General features: G+C 40.9%; 1 protein-coding gene across 1 annotated transcript in view; it reads right to left on the bottom strand.

The window, feature by feature from the left end:
* The window catches only part of CLDN10 (claudin 10), an 88,629-nt gene extending 65,640 nt beyond the window's left edge, over positions 1 to 22,989 (bottom strand). Inside the window, exon 1 of the mRNA XM_006211003.4 lies at positions 22,559 to 22,989. Coding sequence (XP_006211065.1) covers positions 22,559 to 22,772 — 214 coding nt within the window. The 5' untranslated portion in view covers positions 22,773 to 22,989. The remainder of the gene's footprint in view (positions 1 to 22,558) is intronic.
* Between the last annotated feature and the right edge of the window lie 762 nt (positions 22,990 to 23,751).

Raw genomic sequence — 23,751 nt, 5'->3', positions numbered from 1 at the left:
ATTTACTCAAAGCCAACTACTAAATAATTACCAAACAACTGAGCAAATTCTCATAAACATTGATTATCTTGAATCTTGAGGTTAAACTTTCAGACTGGGTCCTCTTTGCTCATTGCAAAGATGACAGGACCCTTCAACATTCACCCCAGGGGGGAGGCAGCAGAGCACAGTGTGTGGAAGGGTGATGGCAGATTGCTTTCCTGTTCTGCCCCTACTGCTGACTAGCCGTCCAATGTCAGGCAAGATACTAGACTCTGCTGGATCTTAGTTTCCACCTCTGCAGACTGAGGTGGTGACACCAGGTGACCTTGTGAGGTTCAGTAACACACCAACCCTCTGTGGCTCTAGGACTTTGTACTTTCCTCCTGAAGACAAAAGCCTCATGAGTGAAATAAGCTCTTAGCCAGTTGGAAAACTGATCATTAGCAAGGGTCTAACTCCTACTAAACATAGATGGTTAATTTAAAGCAATTATTATAAGTATAACTAGGTATATATCATTTCCTGAATTAGTAGAAACTTGAGTTAATAAATTGACTTGAGTTGGCTACAGCACTGAGATCATAACCTCTCCAGGGAGTATCACTTCTGCCTTCAAAGTTGGCAAAAGCTCCCTGGGTGTCAGCTGAATCTGGACTTTTCTAAAGCTTCTATTTTTAAACCACAGTAATTGGACTGTACAGTCCCAGTAGGGCATGTGTCAAGGAAAAAAAGAAAGACAGCAACAACACCAAAACTACAAATAAATCCAAAATGGTTTCCAGTAATTTACTTTTTAGCATGATATTCCCCTGATATTATGTTTTCTGATCGCCCAATACAGTTATTAAACAATAACATACTGAGTAGCAAAGGAAATTAGATTTTTTTCATTAGGAAACAAGATGTTCAGTGTAAGAAAAAAAGAGATATATATCAAATCAAAGAAGTTAAATAAAAACCTTATATCCTAAGTTTGAGTTAAAAATATTAGTAGGAAGACATGTATTTTCTATTTTTTAAAAAAATTCTTTCTAGTTCTGTCTGGGGTGGTACCTTGACCACCTCAGAACAATGAGCACCCTTAGCACCTAGACTGTGCTACTAAATATCATTTTCCACTAAAAGGATCTGAGCTCCTTGGAGAAATGGTTAATTTTAGGTCAGAGATGAGCCTGGAACATCTTGTCATACCAACAAGCCAAGAAGCTATCAAAGACCACAAGATCATGCCCCATGACTTAGGAACCAAATTCAAGAACCCATAGACGAGAGATTGTGCACTTTTGGCACCAAAAAGAATAACAACTGAAAAGGATTTAACACAAGGAATATGTTAAAAATCTATGAGTTCATACAATTACCACACACACACACACCTTTGAAGGAAGGCAGGAATCCAACTCATGATTCTGAAAACTGGGAAATAAAGAGAAAGGCAAAATAATTGCTGAATCCTTTTTGTCCACAGAACTATTCTGAAATCGTTATTAAAGGGTCGCCAGATAGTTTATGAAGTAAATTTCTGCTTTTAGAAGAATTTGAGCTGATAAATGCAGAGGAATATTGCTATTGTGCAACCTCTAGTGAAGTAATGGATCAAGGCAAATGGTTTACAGTGGCTGTAAAATGATTAGTGAAGCACTTGAGAGGGGATTTTACAATGAATGGACCAGACTGTGACACCTGAACACACCGATGTTTCTAAACATGGCAGAAAAAACAACCAGGCTCCATGAACCTCTGACGAGATGCAGTGAGAGTTCACAACACTATGAAGCATTCTTGCCCAACAAGTCAAAACAAACCTGAATATGAGGAAGTAAGCCTAGATATAACTGTCAGCTTGAAATATTTGTGGGTAAAATAATTTTGATAATATTCAGTAGAAGTAGGAGTAAGGGTGAGGAGCAGAGCAGGTATAGGAAAAACAAAAACTGTCATGTGTTGGTAATTGTTGAAGAATAGAAGATGAGAACATGGGGGTTCACTGCACTATCTTTTCTCTACTTTTGTATATTATTTCCATAATAAATTTTTTACAAGAAATATTTTTTAAGTCCTTTCCTCTCCATTGACATTTATTAAGACACCAATTAAAATCTCTTCCTTTTTTGTCTACTGAAAACACATGTTTTATTTGCCTCCCAAACTCAATGATTGTTAGCTCTCTTCCTCTGTCTCATGAGGAGGGCTCTCATTTATTTTGTCATATTTACCTGAAGTGACTTTTAAAAATTTATTGAGATACATATTCTATAGTGTAAGCTTCAATATTTCCTCAACACCTTGTGATAAAATGCAGATACCCCCTACTTTGACAAAGCCCACCATAATCAAACAAATTCTTCCAAAATATAGAGAAGAAATACTCTAAAACCCATTTTATGAGGCCAATATTACCCTGATACCAAAACCAGAAAAAGATGTCACACAAAAAAGAAAACTACACACTGATATCTATATTCAATGTATAAAAAAATTCTCAACAAAATACAAGCAAATCAAATCCAGCAACACATAAAAAGAATTATACTCTTGCGGAGAGGGTATAACTCTGTGGTTCAATTCCCAGTATCTGTGTTTTAAAAAAATAAATTAAATAAATAAATAAACCTAAAATTACCTCCTCCCATTAAAAATTTTAAAAAAGAGAAAAAAGGAAAACATTTTTAAAGAATTACACTCTTAAACATGACTAATTTTATGTGACATATATTATCACAATAAAAATAGTAAAATAATAAAAATAATTATACACCATCACTAAATGGGATTTATCTCAGGGATGCAAGGATGATCTAATATCAGAAAATCAACCAATGTAACACATCGTATCACAAACATTACATGATCATCTCAGTCGACGCAGTAAAAAAATATTTGACAAAATCCAAGTTCACGGACCCATAGATCAAGAACAACTATCTGGAAAGTCTTTAAACTTAGCAGATGATAAATAATAGAGAAGAAACCCCCAAGAGCTAGAAGGCGGATCTTAGGGGTGCTACTTGCAAAAAAAGTGTTCTCTTGAATCTATTGGAAAGAGTCTTCTTGAATCTTGATCATGAGCAATGACGGTGGGAATGGTTTATCTAAGATGTAAGAGGGGCACAGAGTGTAAACTCTTAAAGGGCAGATGTGTGTGTTCCTTCTGTGCTGCAGTCTTAATTATTCACCTGCTAGACGGGCATGAGTATTTTTGTGGTGACGTAATTAAAGGGCCTTGGGGAGAGAAGGCCACAGCCAGTGGTGGAGTGTGCTTAGCATGCATGAGGTCCTGGGTTTAATCCTCAATGCCTTTATTAAATAAGATTAACCTCACTCTCAACCAACCAAACAAACAACAAAAAGTGGAAACTAAAGAAATATAAAAATTAAACTTCATAATTAAAGGGCCTTTGAATGGCTTGGAGATTTAGGGCAAGTACTTTAGATTTAGACTTAACACTAGCTGTGTGATTGTAAGTCAGTTATTTAAACTTGAAGTCTCAGAATTCTTTTAGTTTTTATTCATGTCTGAAATTAGGATTCTAAGAGCATGAGATGAGAATCTTAAAAGTAATACCAAGAAGTGCTGAGTGCCCGGGCCATGGAATTATTCATCATGGTGAATAACGTTCAAGACTGTGTACACCATGGGTCTGTCTGGAGACTATTAAGTCTGCCTCTTAGACAGACAGATGTCAGACTAGAGGACTTCGTAATACTAAGTTAAAGGGACTAATTGTCTTGTTCAAGGACTAAACTTGTTGCTCAAATAACCTTGAAAACCGAAGAAAAGCTTGGTTACAGAATGAAATTTAATTGGGACAACCTCAGCAGTTGTGCAATTAAAGTAAACACATAAATGGTACACAAAAAAAGGTGGCACTGGCTGGAAGTTGCCAAAAAAGGAGGTTTTGCAGGGCAAGTCCTTGGCCTGCGTTTTAGGTCTTTGCCAGAGGGATTTTGTTTCTACAGGAGCAAAGCTTAAACTTAATGCAACTCTGGCTAACTGCCAGAAATACTGTTGCACCATTAAATCTGTGGAAATTTCTTCAAAAATTGCTTAAAGATATAATTATTAGTCAAGGGTGCAAACTCAAATGTCTCCATGGGTAAAACAGCTAAGGTGCACCATGTGGGCTGTTGTAGAGAGAAGGGGGCCTGCCACTGGAGAGCATACCCTGTCTAAAAGCATTTATATTCCAAGCATTTCCAAAACATCTGTCTCTGCAGTCCTGGAGGACACAGATTTTGCCCTGTGTCTTCCCCTCTCTTTGGATCTAAGGAGAATTGTTGATTTTTCAGTCTTTTCAGCTTTTTACTTGCTTCTGGTGTACAGCAAAGTAATTCAGTTATACATATATATATACTCTTTTCCATTATGGTTTATTACAGGATATTGAATATAGTTCTTTGATCTGCCCCCACAAACCAAGCAAAATGCCTGACACATAAAAGATACTCAATGGATACTTGTTGGGTGGGTGGATGTGTGGATGGGCGGATGGGCGTATGGATGGATAGTTAGATATGCAAATGTTCTTGAGCAGAGGCTCTACCTTTGCTTCTTGGAGTTCCTTAGAGCAAAGTGGGACAGGACAGAAGAGCAGAAGTTGGAAAGAGGTTGGGATCTTTGTGGGGACAACAAAGAGATGTAAAAGATGAGAAAGAAGAGTTGGCAGAACTTAAAAATAAGTTGTGTTTCAAGAAATAAGGAATGAGACTAAAGATGACTCAATGGTCTGCTTGGTGTGCAAATAGCAAATGTAGTTTAATATTTAAAGGATGTGAAATTAAAGTTTAACCCCAAACGACACAGAATTTTATTGCTCCTAGCATCACATTAAATAAGAGCCATTCTAGCTTGTTTGCACCCGTCTCTGACTGCTTGGCCTGATGCAGTCATTTTTATTGCTCTAGATGGCATCTGTTTTCCTTATCAAACAGGAGACTTTCTGCTAAGTCATCTGGAAGTCTAACTTAACTTGCACAACATGTTGTTTCGTAATTAAATTAAACTCGCAGGATGTTTTGGATTAGAGGAATCTTCCTTCAACCAGATCCAAGGTTGGTAAGAGAGTGTGACCTGCCTGGGATAGAATTCCCTCAGCCAAAACATCCAGAACATTTCACTGGATTAATTTGCAACTCACTGGGAGATTTGGAGTCTAATTTGCTGAAGATTTTCTGTCTGTTTCCATTTCTGTTTTCAAATCAAGTCAGTATGCATTTATTCAGCTCTCTTATTGAAAATGATATAAAAGGTATTACTGAGTCCAAAGTGTAAAGAAAATGGCAGATAAAATGCAAGGAAAGGAAGAAAAGTAATGAGCGAATAAATCAGTTCCTTCATGAATGAAGAATTTATTCACAAATAAATAAATTCATTCATCCAACAAATGAACTTACAGGGCTCTTATGTGTACCATGCACAGAGCTAGGTAAGTACTGTGCAATAGAAAGAGAAATATAAGCCACTGTTTCTGTTCCCCAGGAGCTTAGAATTTATTTTTTATAAAAGATTTGCCATTGGACAGTTTAAATTCAATTTATACTGGTGTTTTAATCCAATCTAAAACTTCACAAAGAAGTAACCATGAACAATTTCCTTGCACCGTTGAGGAGATGTGGAACATTCTACGAGGGAAAAGGCTAAGCAAATCACACAGCACTGCTGGAAAGAGTGTGTGTTTTGGTTGGATTGGATCCTGTGGCCCCTAGCCAGCTGGCTACAGGGAGAGAATTTTAAAAATATTTTTTCCATTAGGGGGCTGCAGAAAATAATCCTTGGTCCAGTGTGTTAGGTATATGAGGTATACTTTTTTCTTTGAGCATTGCCATGGGTCTGTGTAGCTTTAGAAGGAATGACCTTTAGCAAAAAGTAAGTGACAAATAGGGCCAAATGTTTTTACAGTTCTGAAACATAGGGAGAAATTTTCCATTTAATCCATCTACGCCCCAGCCTTGGCTTCTTGTGGGTGAAACTGTAGTTCTTCAAGATTCAGTGAAAGAAAGAATGGGAAGCAACCAAAATGCCATGATGGAGTGTTACTGAAAGAGTTTAGGGAGATGAGGCTGATGACATTCATTCAGAAAGGATGGTTATTATGTTAATGGCATTTGAGGGCTGTTCCCCACTGCCCCCATGTTTTATCAGTTCAGGCTGCTATAACAAAGTACCACTTATAAACTTACAAAACAGATATGTGTTTCTCACAGTTCTGAAGCCTGGAAGACCGAGATCAGGGTGTCCGCATGCTCAGGTTCTGGTGAGGACACTCTTCTGGGATGCAGTCTGTCAGCGTCCCACTGTGTCCCCACAAGGTGGTGAGAGAGCTCTCTGGGGTCCCTATTATAAAGGCACTAATCACCTCCCAAAGGCCCCACCTCCTAATGCCACCACATGGGGGGTTAGAATTTCAACATATGAATTTGAGGGGACACAAACATTTAGCCCATGGTACACCCAATTTCCCCTGCTCCCACTAGAACCTAAGCTCCATGGGGCAAGGATTTTGCCTTGTTTTCTTTTGTTTAATTGAAGTATAATTGATATACAATATTAGAAGTCACAGGTGTACAATATAGTGATTCACAATTTTTAAAAGTTATATTCTATTCATAGTTATTATAAAATATTGGCTATATTCCCAGGGTTGTTCAGTATCTCCTTGTAGCTTATTTTATATATAATAGTTTGTACCTTTTAACCCCCTCCCCCTGTATCACCCCTCCCCCCTTCCCTTTCCCCACTGGTAACCACTAGTTTGTTCTTTATATCTGTGCGTCTGCTGCTTTTTTGTTATATTCACTAGTTTGCCGTATTTTTTTAGATTCCACATATAAATGATATCATACGACATTTGTCTTTCTCAGTCTGACTTACTTCACTTGGCATGATGCCCTTCAAGCCCATCCATGTTGTTACAAATGACAAAATAGCATTCTTCTTTATGGCTGAGCAGCATTACATTGTATATGTACCATAGTTCCTTATCCATTCATCTGTTGATGGACAGTTAGGTTGCCTCTATACATTGGCAATTGTAAACAATGCTGCTATGAACTTTAGGGTGTACGTATCTTTTCAAATTAGTGTTTTTGTTACTTTTGGATATATACCCAGGAGTGGAATTGCTGAGTCATATGGTAGTTCTATTTTTACTCTTTTGAGAAACCTCCATACTGTTTTCCACAATTTGCATTCCCACCAAGAGTGCACGAGGGTCCCATTTTCTCCACATCCTCACCAACATTTTGTGTGTGTGTTCTTTTTGAAGACAGCCATTCTGACAGGTGTGAGGTGATATCTCATTGTCATTTTGATTTGCATTTCCCTGCTGATTAGCAATGTTGAGCATCTTTTCATATGCCTGTTGGCCAACTGCATGTCTCTTTTGGAAAAAAATATTTATTCAGTTCTTCTGCCCATTTTTCAATTGGGTTGTTTGGCTTTTTGATGTTGACCTGTATGAGCTGTTTATATATTTTGGATATTAACCCCTTATCAGTCATATCATTTGCAATTTTTTTCTCCCATTTAGTAGGTTGTCTTTTTTGTCGGTGGTTTCCTTTGCTGTGCAAAAGCGTTTAAATTTAATTAGATCTCTTTTCTTTATTTTTACTTTTACTTCCTTTTCTTTAGAGACAGATCCAAAAAAAATATTGCTATGATTTATGTCGAAGAGTGATCTATCTATATTTTCCTCTAGGAGTTTTATGATTCCCAGTCTTACATTTGGGTCTTTAATCCAATTTAAGCTTATTTTTGTATATGGTGTTGGTGAATCTTTGCCTTGTTTTCTATTGTGGCTCCTACCAGCTCTCAAGAGCCAATTGCCAAGTCAGTTTCAAAACACAGCCACTTAAAAAAATATAAATTTACAATTAAGTAACTTATATTGAAAGCAAAAGGTAATAAATACTCAGAATTCATCACTTCCTAAATCATCTGTGCTCTTGAGGTCGATTACAGCTGTGTAATTATGTGCTACTGCACATGCCTCCCCAACTCCACATTCAGTGACATCACATTGGTAGCTTGAAATTGCCATGGAAGAAGTATTTACCCCAGTTACATCACAGAAACTGGCAAATGCTACAAATTGGGACCTTTTCATTCTTTTGTTTTCTAAATGTAAGAAATGGAGAAATGTTGTAAACGTCGATTAAACTGAAAAGGATGTCACGTCTAAAGCCATTACATTATGAATAGCACAACAAATTTGAGGAAATATTCTTGCAATATTCAAAACAATCATCCAATGCAGCAAAGAAGTCACTCATGCTGTTGACCACCAAGTGCTATACAAATATGCTTCTCCTTGTTTGGCTTTCACATGACTTGTTCTAGATCAGCCAGTGATCAGGTAGGAATTACACTTAATCATCAGTTGCAACCATTAGTTGGCCCTGGATACAAAAATTTAGCACAAATCTAAAAGCATTCTGTGAGAGTCAACTGACTACATGTAATTTATGATGAAGAATACTGTGCATCTTATTACTATTTGTAAACTGAGTGTTATGTATCTTTATATCAGTAAAATCTACCATAAACATACATATGTATTTACACATGTACACATGTGCATGTATGTATATGTCTCTATATCTTTATATCTATATTTATACATGCATTTTTAGGGGGTTGTTAGCATTTACCTACACACCACTGTCCAAAACCAAAAATCAGGGTGGACAGTAGTAAATGCCATAAGAGAGTTGCCTGAGGCTGTGGGAGCAGATGCCCCGGGAGACGGGCAGCTGTCACAGGCTTCATGAAGAAGATGAGAACCAGTGGAGGCCTGAGTTCCTGGGGGGGAAGGGAGGTGCCTTTCTAGTAACAAGGAGGCCACTGCTTGCCTGAGGCTGTCACTGTGCTCTGCTTCCTGGAAACTAGAAAGAGACAGAGGCTCTGAGAACCACAGAGGATGTGTAAGAAGACAGGCTGAGCTCGGGACTCGTCAAAGCCCCAGAAGCAGGAATGTTCACCTCCCCTGTGGCTCCCGGGACCGGTCAGTCAGTACAGAGCGAACCGTAGAGACAATGGCCAAGTCTCACCAGCAGAAAAATGCCACGAGCCATGGGTCTCTGTAAAGGGACTTGTAGGCTTGGAATTCCAACTTTGTGGAGGTCAGGGGATGAAATTAGGCCCCAAAATGTCCTTTTGCATTACATGTAATTATTACATGTCCTATAGAGCTGGACAGCATCTTTGTCCTCAATATCTATTCACAGTCATAAATTTTCACTGGAGTCAAATTTTCTCAAGGCATTAGGACTCTAACATCATCCCCAGGCCCCCTTCCATCCTTCCATCCTCACACACCACCCACTCTATCTTCAGTGAACCTCTAAGATGAGGCCAGCGTGTAGAGAAGACAGCACTTTCCATCTCTCCCTGCCATCAACCCCATGAGAGAGTGGGCAGAGAGGGAGGGGAGCCTATTCAGTGATCTGATCTCAGCATCAATCTTCTTTAAATTGTTGGAGAGGAGGACAAGTGTCTTGGTCCAATGTGGCACCAGTACTAGAACGTATGACTTGGCCATCCTGGCTGTGGGTGTGTTTTGTGGGAAAAACTTACCCTTGGTGAATTGAAATTGTCACCTCTTGAAACCCTTGGGACAAGTCTATCTGCAGTTGACACAGGAAGGAAGGGAGAAAGAGACAGGGTGGGTGCAGAGGTCAGCAGTGGTAGAACATGACCTTGAGGGAGAAAAGAAGGCACTGGAGTTCCAGGTGGGAGGAGCTTATGCACAGACATGTTGCAGGGGGGTTGCCTAGGGGTGTTTTCTAGAAGCCATGTTTGCATAGAAAACACGGTTTTCACTCTCCTTTTACTCAGGGAAAAGGCTGATGGAGTTTGAGGTGGAAGTGGTAGTGGTTGGTGGTGATCATGGGACTTGAGCCAAGCTACAGTGCTATTGCGAAGAACCCAAGCTCCCCCTGAAGACAACAGCAAGTAAGAGATGAGATCATTACAAGCATTGCCAGGAAGTTCAGAGATATTCAGGGCAGGGGCCCCTGGCAAAGTCTGGAGTTTCTGCCTGGATTCCATCTGAATTGGGTCAGAAATGTAAAGATACAGCGTTTGTTCCCATAGGCTGATGTAGTGTAGAGCATAGCTTTTACACATAGGAAAAATAAAATAAAATGTTTGAGATACAAGACAGGTTAAATTTTTTGGGAAAAAATTGCTGGCTGATTACGGGAAGAATCAAAATTTATAAATAGGAAGAGAAGACCTGCCAAGTTAATAATCAAAGATATTTACAAATATTTTGAAGAACTAAGGAAGCATAGTTGAGTTGTGGGTGTGTGTGTGTGGTCAGGGTACAGGGTAACTAAGAGAATCCTGACGGGAAAAAAATTCAGGAAGGAAATAACTTATTGTTGGAAAATGATTTCCACTCCTTATCTCAACCATTTGAGTTCACATAAAGTAAGATTCATGAAAGAACAACTATTCAAAGCAATCATCCGCACACATGTTTTGGAACATAGATAACCTGAGTGGTACCAGGCTATCTTGAGAGGGTTATGGCTTGTAATTTGTTTTGCTTTCAGTGAATGACACTTTATGTTTACCCTGCACTTTTTATCCAGTTGCTTATAACCTGCAGAAACCTGATCTCTCATACCATCCAGCCACTCTTCAGAATCCAGCAGATGAGAAGCTGGAGAGCTCTTTTTTCTGCTGACTGCGGTCATGCATGGCTGGATGATTCATGGTCAAGACTAACAGCCACATCCATGTCTCAGTCATTAATTACCAAGAGAAGGGCTCAGCCCAGAACCACTCAGAGGACGGAAAGTCCTCAGAGAGTGAGCCTATTCCAGTAAGCAGAATAATAAGAGCCAATTTAATCACATTCTGATTTCTCAGCTGCACCTTTCAAATACAGGCTGTTTTCTATGGCCCAGAGGAAACTTGTGAATGGTGCCTGAGATTTTTCATAACGTTAACATCTGAATGAAAGGACCAGGTGAAATCTTAGAATGGAGGCAAACATGACTAGGGAGAAGGGCAGGGGTCAGGAAAATGTTCCAAATTTCGCAAGGGTACATTTCAAAGCTTGCCATTGGCAAGCTTGGTAGCAAACCCCAGATAAATTCTAGTACAGCTGATTAAAGGGATGGTTTTAGAGACCTTTGTAAGGGAAAAAAAACTCCCAATTGGACCCAGCATGATTCCATAAGAGCAAGAAACACCATGTTAAACAATGTCTCTTTTGATGAGTTTGCTAGGATGCTTTGAAACTTCTATCATGCTATGCTGTTGGACAAGAAGGAGAAACGTGAGCCTGGTCACCATGGAGACAGACTTAGTGATGGCACCAAGGATGCTCTCAGCTCTAAGCTCTAAGCTGAGCCAGGCGCTGCGGTCCTGTCCTTACTCCCATTCACCCCTCTCAATAGATAATTCACTAATTCAACATAAACCTTACAGAGCACAGATTTTTCTGGATTTTATATACTGGGAAAGGGACAGAAAGAAATTGTGCAACCACTGTCCTCATGGGGCTAATACCTAGTGATGGGAAAGGACAAGTACACAGGTAAGCACAGTCCAAGCCAGAGAAAGAAAATTATGGGAAGAAAAGCACCAAGTGCCACTGGGGTACCAGTGGAGACAAAGGTCCCTTCTGGTTAGAAGATGCAGAAGGCTTTGCTTGGGAGATGGCGTTTGGAGTATGAAGGAGGAGAGACATGGAGGGTGATGAAGAAAGGCAGTTACCCCAGACAGTGTGAGCAGAGGCACAGACTAGGGAAAAGATTAAGTGCAAAGTCCAGTTTGATGGAAGCAGGGGGACTAGAAAGGCAAGTCAGGATCGTTGTGACGCATTCCTCTTGCTGGGAATCAGCCACGGGGAGCCCTTTAATCAAGCGTTTGGGTTCAGGAGTCACACGGTCTGGCATTTGAATTTTGCCATGGCCACCACCTTCCCCATGAAACTGAGCAAGTTATGTAACTTCTCTGAGCTCTAATTACCTACAGGACAGTGTTGGAGCTGCAGCTGAAACAGGAAGTTTCCTGGGGAGGGCGCTGTGGTCACTCAGGCTCCAAACCCTCCCTATACTGACCTGAATCTGGGATAGAGGGAGTCAGGAGGATAACATGGGTATTTCCCCAGATGATATAAATGAATTCCAGATAACTCTCTAACAGCATCTTCTGGCTCCCCTTTGTGGCTCCACCTCCAACCAAGGCCAGCACCAACTGCATTTAGCTGTCAGCTGGGCAGTGAATGTGATTCCTGCTTCACTCCTTCCCTCCCTCTTCTCCCTTCCCCCCAAATTCTCACAGCTTGGAGATATGCTCCGATAGTCCCTCCCAAGGCACAGGGTGGGAGAAGAGTGCCTTCTGGTGAGGAGGCAGAACTAGGGATAGAGGAAATGGGCCAGCCAGCAGGCAGACCAGTCGAGTCTGGAGCTTAGAGTTGAGAGCAGGCAGTGGGTGAGGACTGAGCAGCCAGGTGGGCTGGAATTAGCGGGTAAAACAGTCATAAGACAGATCTACTGCCTGGAAGCCAGACATCTGCTGAGGGGGAAAAGGTGAGAGGTCTGAGGTCCAGATTTAAACAGGAGAGAGAGCATCAGCTGATCTCCAGGACCTGGGAGGCTGGGCAAAGCAGGAAGAGCACAGAGCTGGGGCACAGGGCCAAGGAAAGGTCTCAACCACCAAAGCAGAGAATTAGCTCCGTGGGGACGTTTGTAGGGGTCCTATAGACCATCCCCAGATGTGACTGGCTGGAGGCTTGTTGGTGGTCACTGAGAGCATCTGCTGTAGTCAGATATCCCCCTGCCCACCTGACAGTCGGCACTTCGTGTTCTGGAGAATATCAGTCTCCCAGTAGGGTGACTGGTCTGGTTGTGATACATGATTTGGTTTGGATCCAAAGAAATCCAGTTAAAGGCAGGACTTGTGCTCTCAAAGCTCCCCCACCCCCAGCACCTAGCTCTACATCTGGATTTAGAAGGAGTCAGTCCTTCCTCTGCAAAGGTTAGGTGGCACACTTCTTGGGTTTGCTTAGGACCTTTTAAAATATCAGCTCAAGGTAGAAAATTACATATTCATCATTAACGCTAACATATATTAATATATTGATTTAAATATAATAACAAAAACATACCCATGTATATGATGACATTTACTACTTTAACTCCTGTTCCATCTAGACTGTGCACATCTCCAGGGCAGAGACAGGTCTTTTTATTGTTACGTCCCCAAATGCCCAGCGCAGAGCACAAAAATATTTAAGTCAGTATGAAAATCAGGAATACTGATGTTTAAATACTTTTCTTTTTATATATTCATAGAATCTCAGATCTGAAACTGGGAATGACTTTAATGATCGCCTAGTCTGTCTACCCAGCCAATGCAGGAATTATTTCTACCACCTTTTCAGCAAAGGATATCTCCTCTGGATACTTCTAAACAATTCTTTGTGGGACAGCCCATTGCATGGTTGGGCAACTCTGCTAGAAATTTCTTCTTCATAGCTCTCCTAAATCCGATTTCCTAGTTACATTCACCCCGTGGTCCTACTCATCTTCTTACCCACCCTTTCCCCCCACACCCATACCCACCATCTTCTTTTCCTGTTTCCCAGATGAAATAATTACCCATGTTAATTTATTTCAAGACCTCTCTTCCTCCTAGTTACCTTACTCTCAAATCAATGAATGTGATCTATATTCATGTCCCTTCAAATATGGCGCCCAAGACTAGCCCTGTGCAATCTGACTACAGACTATGGGGAGCAGGCGGCTGTTACACCCTCCTAATTCGGATATTCTTAAGCTACTAATGGCACTTTAGATTGCATTTATCTTTATGGCTATTACCTTTTCCTATTGGTTTTTACCAAACATCTAAGAAGCATAGTTTTTTTTTTAATTGAATTCAGTCAAACTAGTCTCTTTCATTCTGTCCAATTGATTTTTTAAAGCCAAACACTAAGTTGAGAATCTGATTACTTAAAATCTTGGAATGTATTAGAAAACACTGCCCTGGGAGAATGGATGGCACGTATAGGTCAGGACCTGCATTGCAGCCAGCTTCCTCTTTCATGGCCCACAAGTCTCCAGGCAGGAACCTTGGAGCATTGTGACCCCTTCATCCCTCGTGAGTCACCAAGTTACTTGGTCTTCTCAGTTTCTCCTCTAAGTTTCTTCTTTGTCTGTTCCCACTGCAGCTCTAAGGTCAGATTCTCACATGAAGCACTGCAGCATCTTTCTGAAATGCAAGCCCATCAGGGATTCTCTGCTCAGAATGTGTCAATAGCTTTCCAGCTCCTCTAAAACAAAGTCTAAATCCACTCATAGTGCTTAAAGGTCCCTTTGCAAGTTTCCCTTTATCTGCATCTGTGGCCCCATTTTTAAGCTCCCCCTGCACATCCCAGGTGTCAGCCTTTCCAATGTGCCTGCTATTCCCTGATGCATCTGGCTCCTTCCTGAGTTGAGGTCTTTGCTTGTATGTGCTGGCCTTGCTTTGAATGCTCTTCACAGATTAACTCACTTAATCCTCACCACCACCCTCTGAAGTAGATAATATTACTCCCATTTTACAGATAGGGGAGCTCATTTGTTAAGCATTTTGCCTGGAGTCATATAGTTAATAAGTTGTAGAGCCAGATGATTCCCGTAGCCTGAAATGCCCTCTCTTTCTTTCTCCTGGGCAAACTTCTACACAGCTTTCAAGACGGTTCAAGCACTGGGTTTTTGGGAAGTCTGCCTACCCTGCTGAACTTAATCAGCACATGGCACTTACCATTCTGGGCTATTTGTTTGCTAAATGATTGTCCCCCTCTAAGAAGCACACCCACTAAGGACAGGCTTGTGTCTTTTTCCTCTCTGAGTCCCCAGAGCCTACATTCAGCATCAGGAATCTAATGAATGCTTTGATGAAAGGAGCTCATTCATGAACAAGTGAATTAACTACTTACAGGGTTCCTCTTGTCGTTGTAATGTGGTATCATAGCCACTTGCCAAATTGTCAATTTTGGGTCATCAGTTTTTCCTCTAATGCAAAGCTTAATTGTAGACCAGCTGTCTCCTGAAAATCAGCTCAATTATCTTGAGTCTATTTAAGAGAAATACTGCTTTCTGAAGTGTTCAAGAATTACCTAAAAAATGCAGAGGGGCAGGAAATTTTAAAACTACTAATTCCAGCATGCCCTTTGCTCAGAAGAAGTCCTTTGAGTACATCTCCCTTAGGAGGAGTAAGTCTATGAGTAATGGAATTTTAGCAGAGGAGACTCAAGAGCCCCACCTTGCTGCATGTGTGGCCAGACGGGCAATGAGACAGAGAAAGAGAAAGGGAGAGAGGGGAAGAGAGAAGCAATGGACGCTATGAAAAATACTCCTGAACCTTTCCTACACAAAATATTCAGTGCATGAAAACAAATCCTGACAATCAGATAAACATGGGAAGCCATAAAGGGGAGGCTGAACTACCTGTGCAAACACCACCAAAGGATCTGGTAATGCATACTGTACTCACTGCATTTTTCTCAGTTCCTGCCTTCTCCATGCTCTGGCATCTAGGGCCTCGCAGTGATAGGTGATGGGGGAGGAGACTGTCCTCCCAGGGGTAGCAGATTCTTAGAGGTAACAAACAAGCGCAGCTTTCCTAGGCAAACTGGCTAATCCAAAGCCCACCCTGCAGTGACCTCCTTTATCAAGCTTTCACACATCAAGCCAATAGTCCTCTGTCCTGACCCAGGGCTGCTACCAGACAGCTCAGTGAAGGGTCTTGTCCATGCTTTCCTCTCACTCCTTCTGCCTTCTGAGCGACTCTCGTGCTTCCCGAACCACGCCTCCTGCTTCTAGGGATCTGTGCAGATTAAAAACTTGCTCCTTGGAAGGGTACAGCTCAGCGGTAGAGTGTGTGCTTAGCACACACGAGGTCCTGGGTTCAATCTCCAGTACCTCCATTAAAATAAATAAATAAACCTAATTACCTCCCCCACCCTGAAAAAAAATGCAATAAAGTTTTAAAAATTAAAAAAATAAAACTTGCTCCTCATGACAGCATTTTATATCTGTGTCTTGCCATCCCTGATTGAAATAAATTCCAGGTACATTTAAAAACTCATATTCATCTATTTCATGTAATAGAATTCTTTCCCTCCATCTTCCCTCAAACTTTTAAAGTATGTAACTAGAAATCACCATCATCATTTTATAGATAAGAAAAGGAAACAAAGTGAATTTAAGTGACTTATTTAAGGTCATACGAAAAGTTAAGTGGCAGAACTGGGACTTAAACACAGGTTTTGGGCTAGTACAAAATGCTGAACATTTCCCCCCAAATGCCTGTAGACAACCACACAAAGTCATGAATACATTCTCCTGGGGGAAAAGATATAGCTCAATTGGTAGAGTGCCTGCTTAGCATGCATGAGGTCCTGGGTTCAATCTCCAGTAAGTAAATAAATAAACCTAATTACCTCCCCCCTCAAAAAAAAAGAAAACTTCATAAATACATACATACATACATACATACATACATACATACATTCTCCTGTGAGCCTCAGTTACTTTGTCCGTAAAATGGGGGTTACTGAATACCATCTTTTGGATAAATATGACTATGTATGTGAAAGCACTTTGTAAAATGCAGATATGATTCAAGTCAATATACCACTGTTTGTTACAAAGTTTCTTTCAGTCCTTGGGGCTGGGAATATTCCAGTAAACCTTTGGCTTTTTTGACTACCCAGCATACAGACACATCCCAGGTTTGATGAAGCTCTACCTCCTACCACAGAGCCCAAAGGGGGCCTTTTCTCCCCATCTCCAGCAGATGCAACATGTGACTGACACAACGAACATGTGTGGTGAGAACCTGACTTAGTGCAGTGTGGTCTTGCCTTATGAAGTATAGCAAACCCCAAGCCTAAACTGTAGTCCAATGAGCACAACATCCTTCACGTCATTATAAATATGACATAAGCCATGCAACAGGGGTCAAAGGCATCCTCCTATTAGGTTTTGGATTCCAGGAAGCAGCTACTGTAGTCCTGACGTAACGGTCACCCTCCTACTGTTGAGATGTGGGCTTTTCAGGCACTTAAAGCAGTATTTGTAGGAATGATGGCCACCCTTTATGGTGAGTGTCTCTCTGTCTGGCATTGCAATGGGCACTTTGCCTGTTATCTCGTTTCATCACCATTTAGCAGGTAAGAAAATTGAAGCGTAGGGAGATTAAGACCCTTAGTTAGTAAACGGTGAGTCCATCATACTAGAAGTCCAGGCTCTAAACAGGATTTTTCATCTTTTAATGTGCATGGGAGACCCCTGGAGATGTTGTTACAGTGCAGATTCTGACTCTATAGGTCCGTGGTGGGGCCTGAGATTCTGCATTTCTAGCAAGTTCCCAAGTGGTAGAGAAGCTGCTGGTCTGAGGACCACACTCTGAAAAGCAAAGCTCTAAATCATTCTGCTTCTTGAAAACTGCTCCTTGAATCCTATCGTAAAAAATACTCCTGGCTCCTTTATGCCTTCTAAGTACTTCCCTAGGGCCTTCTCCCTCTGCCAGAGCTGGGTGAAATGACAGGAGATGCCCTCTGCATATATAAAATTTGCAGAAACTGATTTAACTTGGTGAATGATTTTTTCTTCCATTTGTTCAATCCACATGCCTTTACTGAGAGCCTGACAGGAGCCAGCCACAGTGGTGGGTGCTGAGGACACCAAGATAAATAAGATAAGATCCTGGCCTCAAAGAGAGGAGTTATTGATGGACACAGGCTGTCCTGAGAACCTCTGATGCTTCCCTGAAAGAACACCCTGCAGCAGACTGACTTAGGGTCAAGTCCAGTCCTGGGCTGCCTTGGCTCCAGTGCCATCTTCACCACCACGAGGCATGGGCACATTTCAGCAAATGCATCCAATTCTCTGGGCACAGAGACAGTTTTATGCGAAAACGCAATTCACCTACTTTGGGTCATGGACTGTGTCAGTACACACATAAAATTATGCCTTTTTTTGTTAGGATTAAAACACCTTGAATGTTTCTTACACTTACTTTTGGGGTGAGAACTGCCAAAGACAGAATTTGAGCTTTTCAGCATGCTTTTAGGTAATTTTATATGCATTTGGAACACAGCAAAAAAAAAAAATCTGAAAAGAAAATTAACCTTAGTCTTAATTAATGAAATTAAGTCTCAGAGATCAGTTAGATTCTTAGCAAATGGACACCTGTCCTGAGACTAAAGGTAAATACCTTCCAAGGGTGAGGTGATCTATGGAATTTAGTGTTTTTGGAATTATTTTTGAAGTATCTAAATTATTCAAGTCAATTTTCCCTCAGGGATACTGTAATTACTTTTTATTTATTTATTTGAGATTTATTTACTACTGTTATTGAATCGTGGACTAAGGCATGCATTTCCACCAGGAAGAAATCTAAAGTTATGACCTAAGGTGGCTCCCAACTGTTTCCTATACGTGAATAAACACCCATAGAAAGCCCCTCTTCTCTAGCAAATGCTATCCCTCCCCCCTCCCCACTCCTGCTTCATCCTGATGGCCTGGCTGATAAGGGAATGAGGAGAGAGAGGTGAAGGTTTGGGAAATGAGGAGAGAAGATTCATATTTCTACAGGCAGTCAGCGTCTTGTGACTGCCAGCTTCCAGAAGTGTTTGGCTTCATTCCACCGAAATCCTGGCACCTTTACTTGGGTCACATGGTCACCTGAGGTCATTTAGATCCAAATCCCCTCAGATGCAGATAAGATTCTAAAGTCAGGAACACAGGAAGCCAGCCAACGTAATGGATAAGGGGAGAAAAAGAAAAAGAAGGAGACTTTTACAGCCATCATTCTTTACTGACCTTCTACTGCAAGGTGGTGAAGGTCTGTAAAGTTCTTGAGTTGAACTTCAAGTTGAAACACACTTTAAGGGACTCCTGGCATCCGTCTAGCTCTCTCAATATATGGAGGAGGAAAGTTATGAATGAGGCACAGAAAGTTTCATTACCAAAGTCAAGCTGTCTGACTAGCTAAATAGGAGTCAGAACTTGAAGCTCAGTCTGCTGAATTGCAGTCCCGTAATCTTCCTTTTTGTTGCCTGAGTACATCCTAAACCACTCCACAGTTCAGACACTCCAGCCTTCCTCCAGGAATACAGTTTTGCTTTCATCACAAACTACCTGTCTCACTCATTATTTTATTCATTCAGTCATTTTGCAAATATGCAGCCAGAGCCCACTGTGTGCCAGGAGGACAAGGAGAACAAGGAGAACATCACAGATCAGGTCCCCGTCCTCAAGGTAACCGTGACTCAGCACTAGAGCAATGCTCTCCGGACACGGGCTTCCCCATCAGAAACTACTGTGGCTCTCCCCGTGAGAGATGCTCCACTTTCACAGTTAAAACATCTCTATTAACATCGACAAGAGCGAAAAGCAAAACATGACAAAACCAGATACACAGCCTAGAGTGGATATTGTATCTAAAAAGAGTGGAGTGCTTTTGAAATTGAGTCAGGAAGCTTTGAGGCCCCAGTGAGTGCTGAATTACAAGTGTCCCTATGGTGTTTTCCTGAAATTGACTCCACAGAACACTAGTTGAGGGGAACCTGTATTTTTCACAACTGGAATTGCCCCTTATCCAAAGAGGTGCTGGCTTACATCAAGTCTTTAAAGAATGTAGTCACTATTAGCCTAAATGAGTCCCTTAAAAACTGGTTATATTGGGGCATCTCAGAGGGTTAATAACAAGAAGGTATTGTTGCAGCAATGTGTGTTACAGCTCAGTTGTGACAGCAACCTGGATCCAGGCGAGAGACCAAGCAGCGCTTGGAGGGTTGAAGAACTCAGGTTTATTACGCCAGCGGGCCCACAGGAGTTAACACTCCAAGCTCTGGACCCCGTCTGTAGGTTTATACAGGCTTTTATAGGCTACCAGTCTAGACTGCAACATTTTGCAACATCATATACAAATAAGGTATAACAAAGGTGACTAATTAGGAACAAGATTTGTAGAAATGGATCAATCAGGAGTGAGAGAAATGGGCCAATGAGGAGTTCGCTTCATGCAAATGAAGCACTACAAATGGATCAATCAAGAGTTAGCTCAAGGAACCAATAGAATCTTAGGGGTAAGTTCTGCTTTCCTAGAAGTAAGCCATTTCAGAGTTTAAAAAGCGAAATAATGCTGCTGGGCCAGGGAACTGAACGGTGCTGCCTGGGGGTCCTGCCGTCTTTTTAATGGGGCTTTCCACCTCAGTATGATTTTGACAACAAAGTTATGTAACCAGAATGGGGGAAAAGAAAAGTCTCGCAGCTTAAAAAGATTTTTCTGTTTTTCTTTCTTAGAGGAGGCTTAATCTGGCCTAAGTCTAAGAAGATTTGTCTCTAATTGACAATGTAGGCTTAAATTGTTTATTATTTTTAAATGCGGTAAGACCGTTTTCATTCCTCTTTGGCTTATGAGTTATTTTCTCAATTTTGAATTATTGTGATGCTTGAGAGCCTATTAGTATAGAAAGCTTTCTCAGCTCCCCTACTGCTGTTTTCAAGTAGGAATAAAGGAAAGCAACCAACATCACCGGCTAATGACTCCATGTGAACAAGGAAATGCAAATTTGTTTCCATTTCCTTTGGAAGTATGAATCAGTGTTCCTGATGCTATAAATAGATTTCCATAGTAACTTGTATCTTTGATAAAGATTTTGATCCAGGATGAAGAAAGTGGAGAGATCATGTTAAATTAATTTTACATGTTCTAATTGAAGCATTGTCAGTGGACAAGGTTTTCCAAATTACCTCTCGTGTGCAGGGTACACAGCAGACACAGAATATATGATTTTTCCTACTGAGAAGCAAAATCAGGGGAATGAAGTTTTAAGGGTGGAAGATTATTTGGACCACCACCAACTCTGTTTAATAACAATATTTCTAACTCCCCGTTTTCTAAATTGCAGTTGGGGAAGTAGCGTTGAAGTCACAACAGAAATCTATGCTCGTTCTTTAGTCTAGCTTGGAGCTAAGGTTGAAGGCCTATTTTTCACAATAACTGGGTTTCACTAAGGAATAGAGAATGAAGGATAATAAGTCCAAAAAAGATTTTTAAAGGATGAACCTGGTAAAGAACAAAGAAATACACTTACCCCCATGACAGATCTTCCACTTGGTGCCTAAGATGGGAACGGGCCAAGAGGTCTGTGGAATGACAACAGTGTCTCCACAGCACTCTTCTTCTCACGGTACAATTTCCCCTGTACCGAGGGAAACCTTCTGTAGTAGAAGGAGCAGTTTTGAAATATCCCGAAATAATTGTAAAGTTGGGACTGGAGAGAGACATAGCACTGATTTCACTAATGGGTGCTTAGAAAAGTCCATGTTATGTGAGGGCCTAACTGGCATATCTGAGCTTGAACATTTCCTCTGATTGTCATTAGGAAGCTCCTGGCTTTAACTGAATATCCCTTCTTTATCCTTTGGCATGCATTGTCGACTAATGATGTGAATACTTGACACAAAAATCCCATAAAACATTATGCTTTAGTAACTTCCTAGTTAAAATTTTATTTCATTTTCTTCACTGGGGCCAAGGTACAGTTTTGCAATTTGACTGCAAACAGTTTATATGTTACAAAATACTAGGGGCAATTTTTAATATCATAAACCCACAGGCAGATAGTGGAGGCACATAGTGATTCTTATAACAACATACAAGCAAATAGCAAATAGTTGTTTCCTGGAGGTATCCTGAGATATGAAAATGCCTTTTTTTTTGAAATGCCCTTTTTACAAAAAGTAGAGTTGATTTAAATATTGTATTAGTTTCAGGTGTACAACATAGTAGGGATTCAATATTCTTATGGATTATACTAAAAATGCCTTCAAAATTTTTTCCCTCTTTCAGATACATGCACTTGTAATAGTTTCTAACATACATAACGTTGAAAGCTTGTTTATATATATATTTTTAATAAAACCTAATAACAAAAAGTGAAAGTTCATGGGCATTTTATTCCCCTTGACTTCTTTTAAAAACTTTTTTGCTCTGCTATTTTATCACTAAACATGATTTTTTCAAAAATATGGGAACCCTCTAAAAACCCCATCCTCTTTCAACACTCTCCATCTTCTATGCTTCAATCAATGTGAATATATATATATACGAATATATACATATGTGTGTGTGGATTTCATGCTCGGATGGTCTGAGGAAGTACAGGGATTTAGGATAACATATGATCTACTGACAGCGTGTGTGTGTGTGTGTGTGTGTGTGTGTGTGTGTGTGTGTGTGTGTGTGTGTATCTTAGACACAAGGCAAATCAAAACTAGTTTTAAAACAAGCCAATCATTTCTGCTCCTTTCCTTTGAAGTCTGTTATTCACATTAGGTATCTCTAAAAGATCTGTAAAGTTATTCTCAAATTTCATTTGCCATATAAAAGACATGATTTAATTATTTCAGCCAACATTCAGACACCCCATCCATCCTAGGCAAATCTTGGCACTTGGATTAAGCACTCAGTTAACATCCGACTGTCTACAGCCACTTCAGCACAGCGAGGGGAAAAGCAACGTTTTACTTCCACCTCAAACAAAGCTATCATATTTACCTTCTACTTTGAAGATAGTAAAGTGCGGTCGGCAATGGAAAGAGCCCAGCGCGTTACCTGCGCAGTTCATCCACAGACCCTGGTAAACCCAAGTGGCCGTTATCACCGATGACGCTCGGGTGGTTACTTTCCACTCGTTGGAGGCGGTGGCAGCGACCAGAGCGCCGAAGCCCCCGACGCCGAACACCAGAGCCGAGATCTGGGCCCTGGACATGTCGCTCCGCCGTCTCCAGGGACACTGTCCGGACAGAACACCGTGGTGGACTAGGCATGCAGAGGACCAAACCCGCGTGGACCAGTGTTGCAGCAAGTGAATGCGGGTAGGTGACAGTACTTCATGCTCGGATGGCCTGAGGACGCACCAGAATTGAGGATAAAGTCTGATTTACCGATAGCATTTTAACGGTAGCCTAAGATGATATTCCTAACGGCCTAAATGGACATTTACTAAAATTTGGTAGATGGCTCCTAAGGTTTTGAGTTCACAGATTTTTTCCTGGCACCATAGTTAATGCTTAATTTTCTGTTAGCCTGAAGCTTAACGAACCATGCAACGACCAGATATTACAAAGTACAAATTATATAGTAACAGTGAAGGCTTATGTGACCCCCTGCTTCTTCAGAAGTCTTGTGTGCTTCTGAATCTTTACATAAATGGAATCCCAGTGTAGGTTTCTTCTGTAATCTATTCTTTCACACATTATGCTTGTAAAATTTATCCATCTTCAGGAATGTAGCTATGGTTCATTAATTATTACAGCTGGATATAGTATTTCACTAAATACGTTACAGTTTATTTATGTGTTTTCCTGGAGATGAATATTTATTTCGTTTCCCCCTCAGCCTTCACCCCATAATAATTGGAACAGCTATAAACATTTTTACGCATTTCTCCTTGTGCACAGGGTAAAACCTAGAAGCAGAATTGCTAGGATGTAGGAAATGCCCATCTTCTATTTTACAGATAATGCTACATTGCTTTGCTGAGTATGCAGTCACAGCAGTATGCAGTCCAGCCCCTCCCTCCTTCCCGTGGCGGTGTCTTCATTGTGCTACTTCGTAACACCTGGTATCACGGTGTTCTCAGAGTTGCTTTTTGATTTTGGCCGCCAGTCTGATGGGTGTAAAGGTACCACCCTATGATTACTACTCTGTACTCTCTGATTACCAATAAGGTTGAGCATCTTCTTGTG

This window comes from Vicugna pacos, chromosome 14 (genome assembly GCF_048564905.1).
Source record: "Vicugna pacos chromosome 14, VicPac4, whole genome shotgun sequence".
Lineage (NCBI taxonomy): Eukaryota > Metazoa > Chordata > Mammalia > Artiodactyla > Camelidae > Vicugna > Vicugna pacos.
This window is presented reverse-complemented; position numbering and strand designations above follow the sequence as displayed.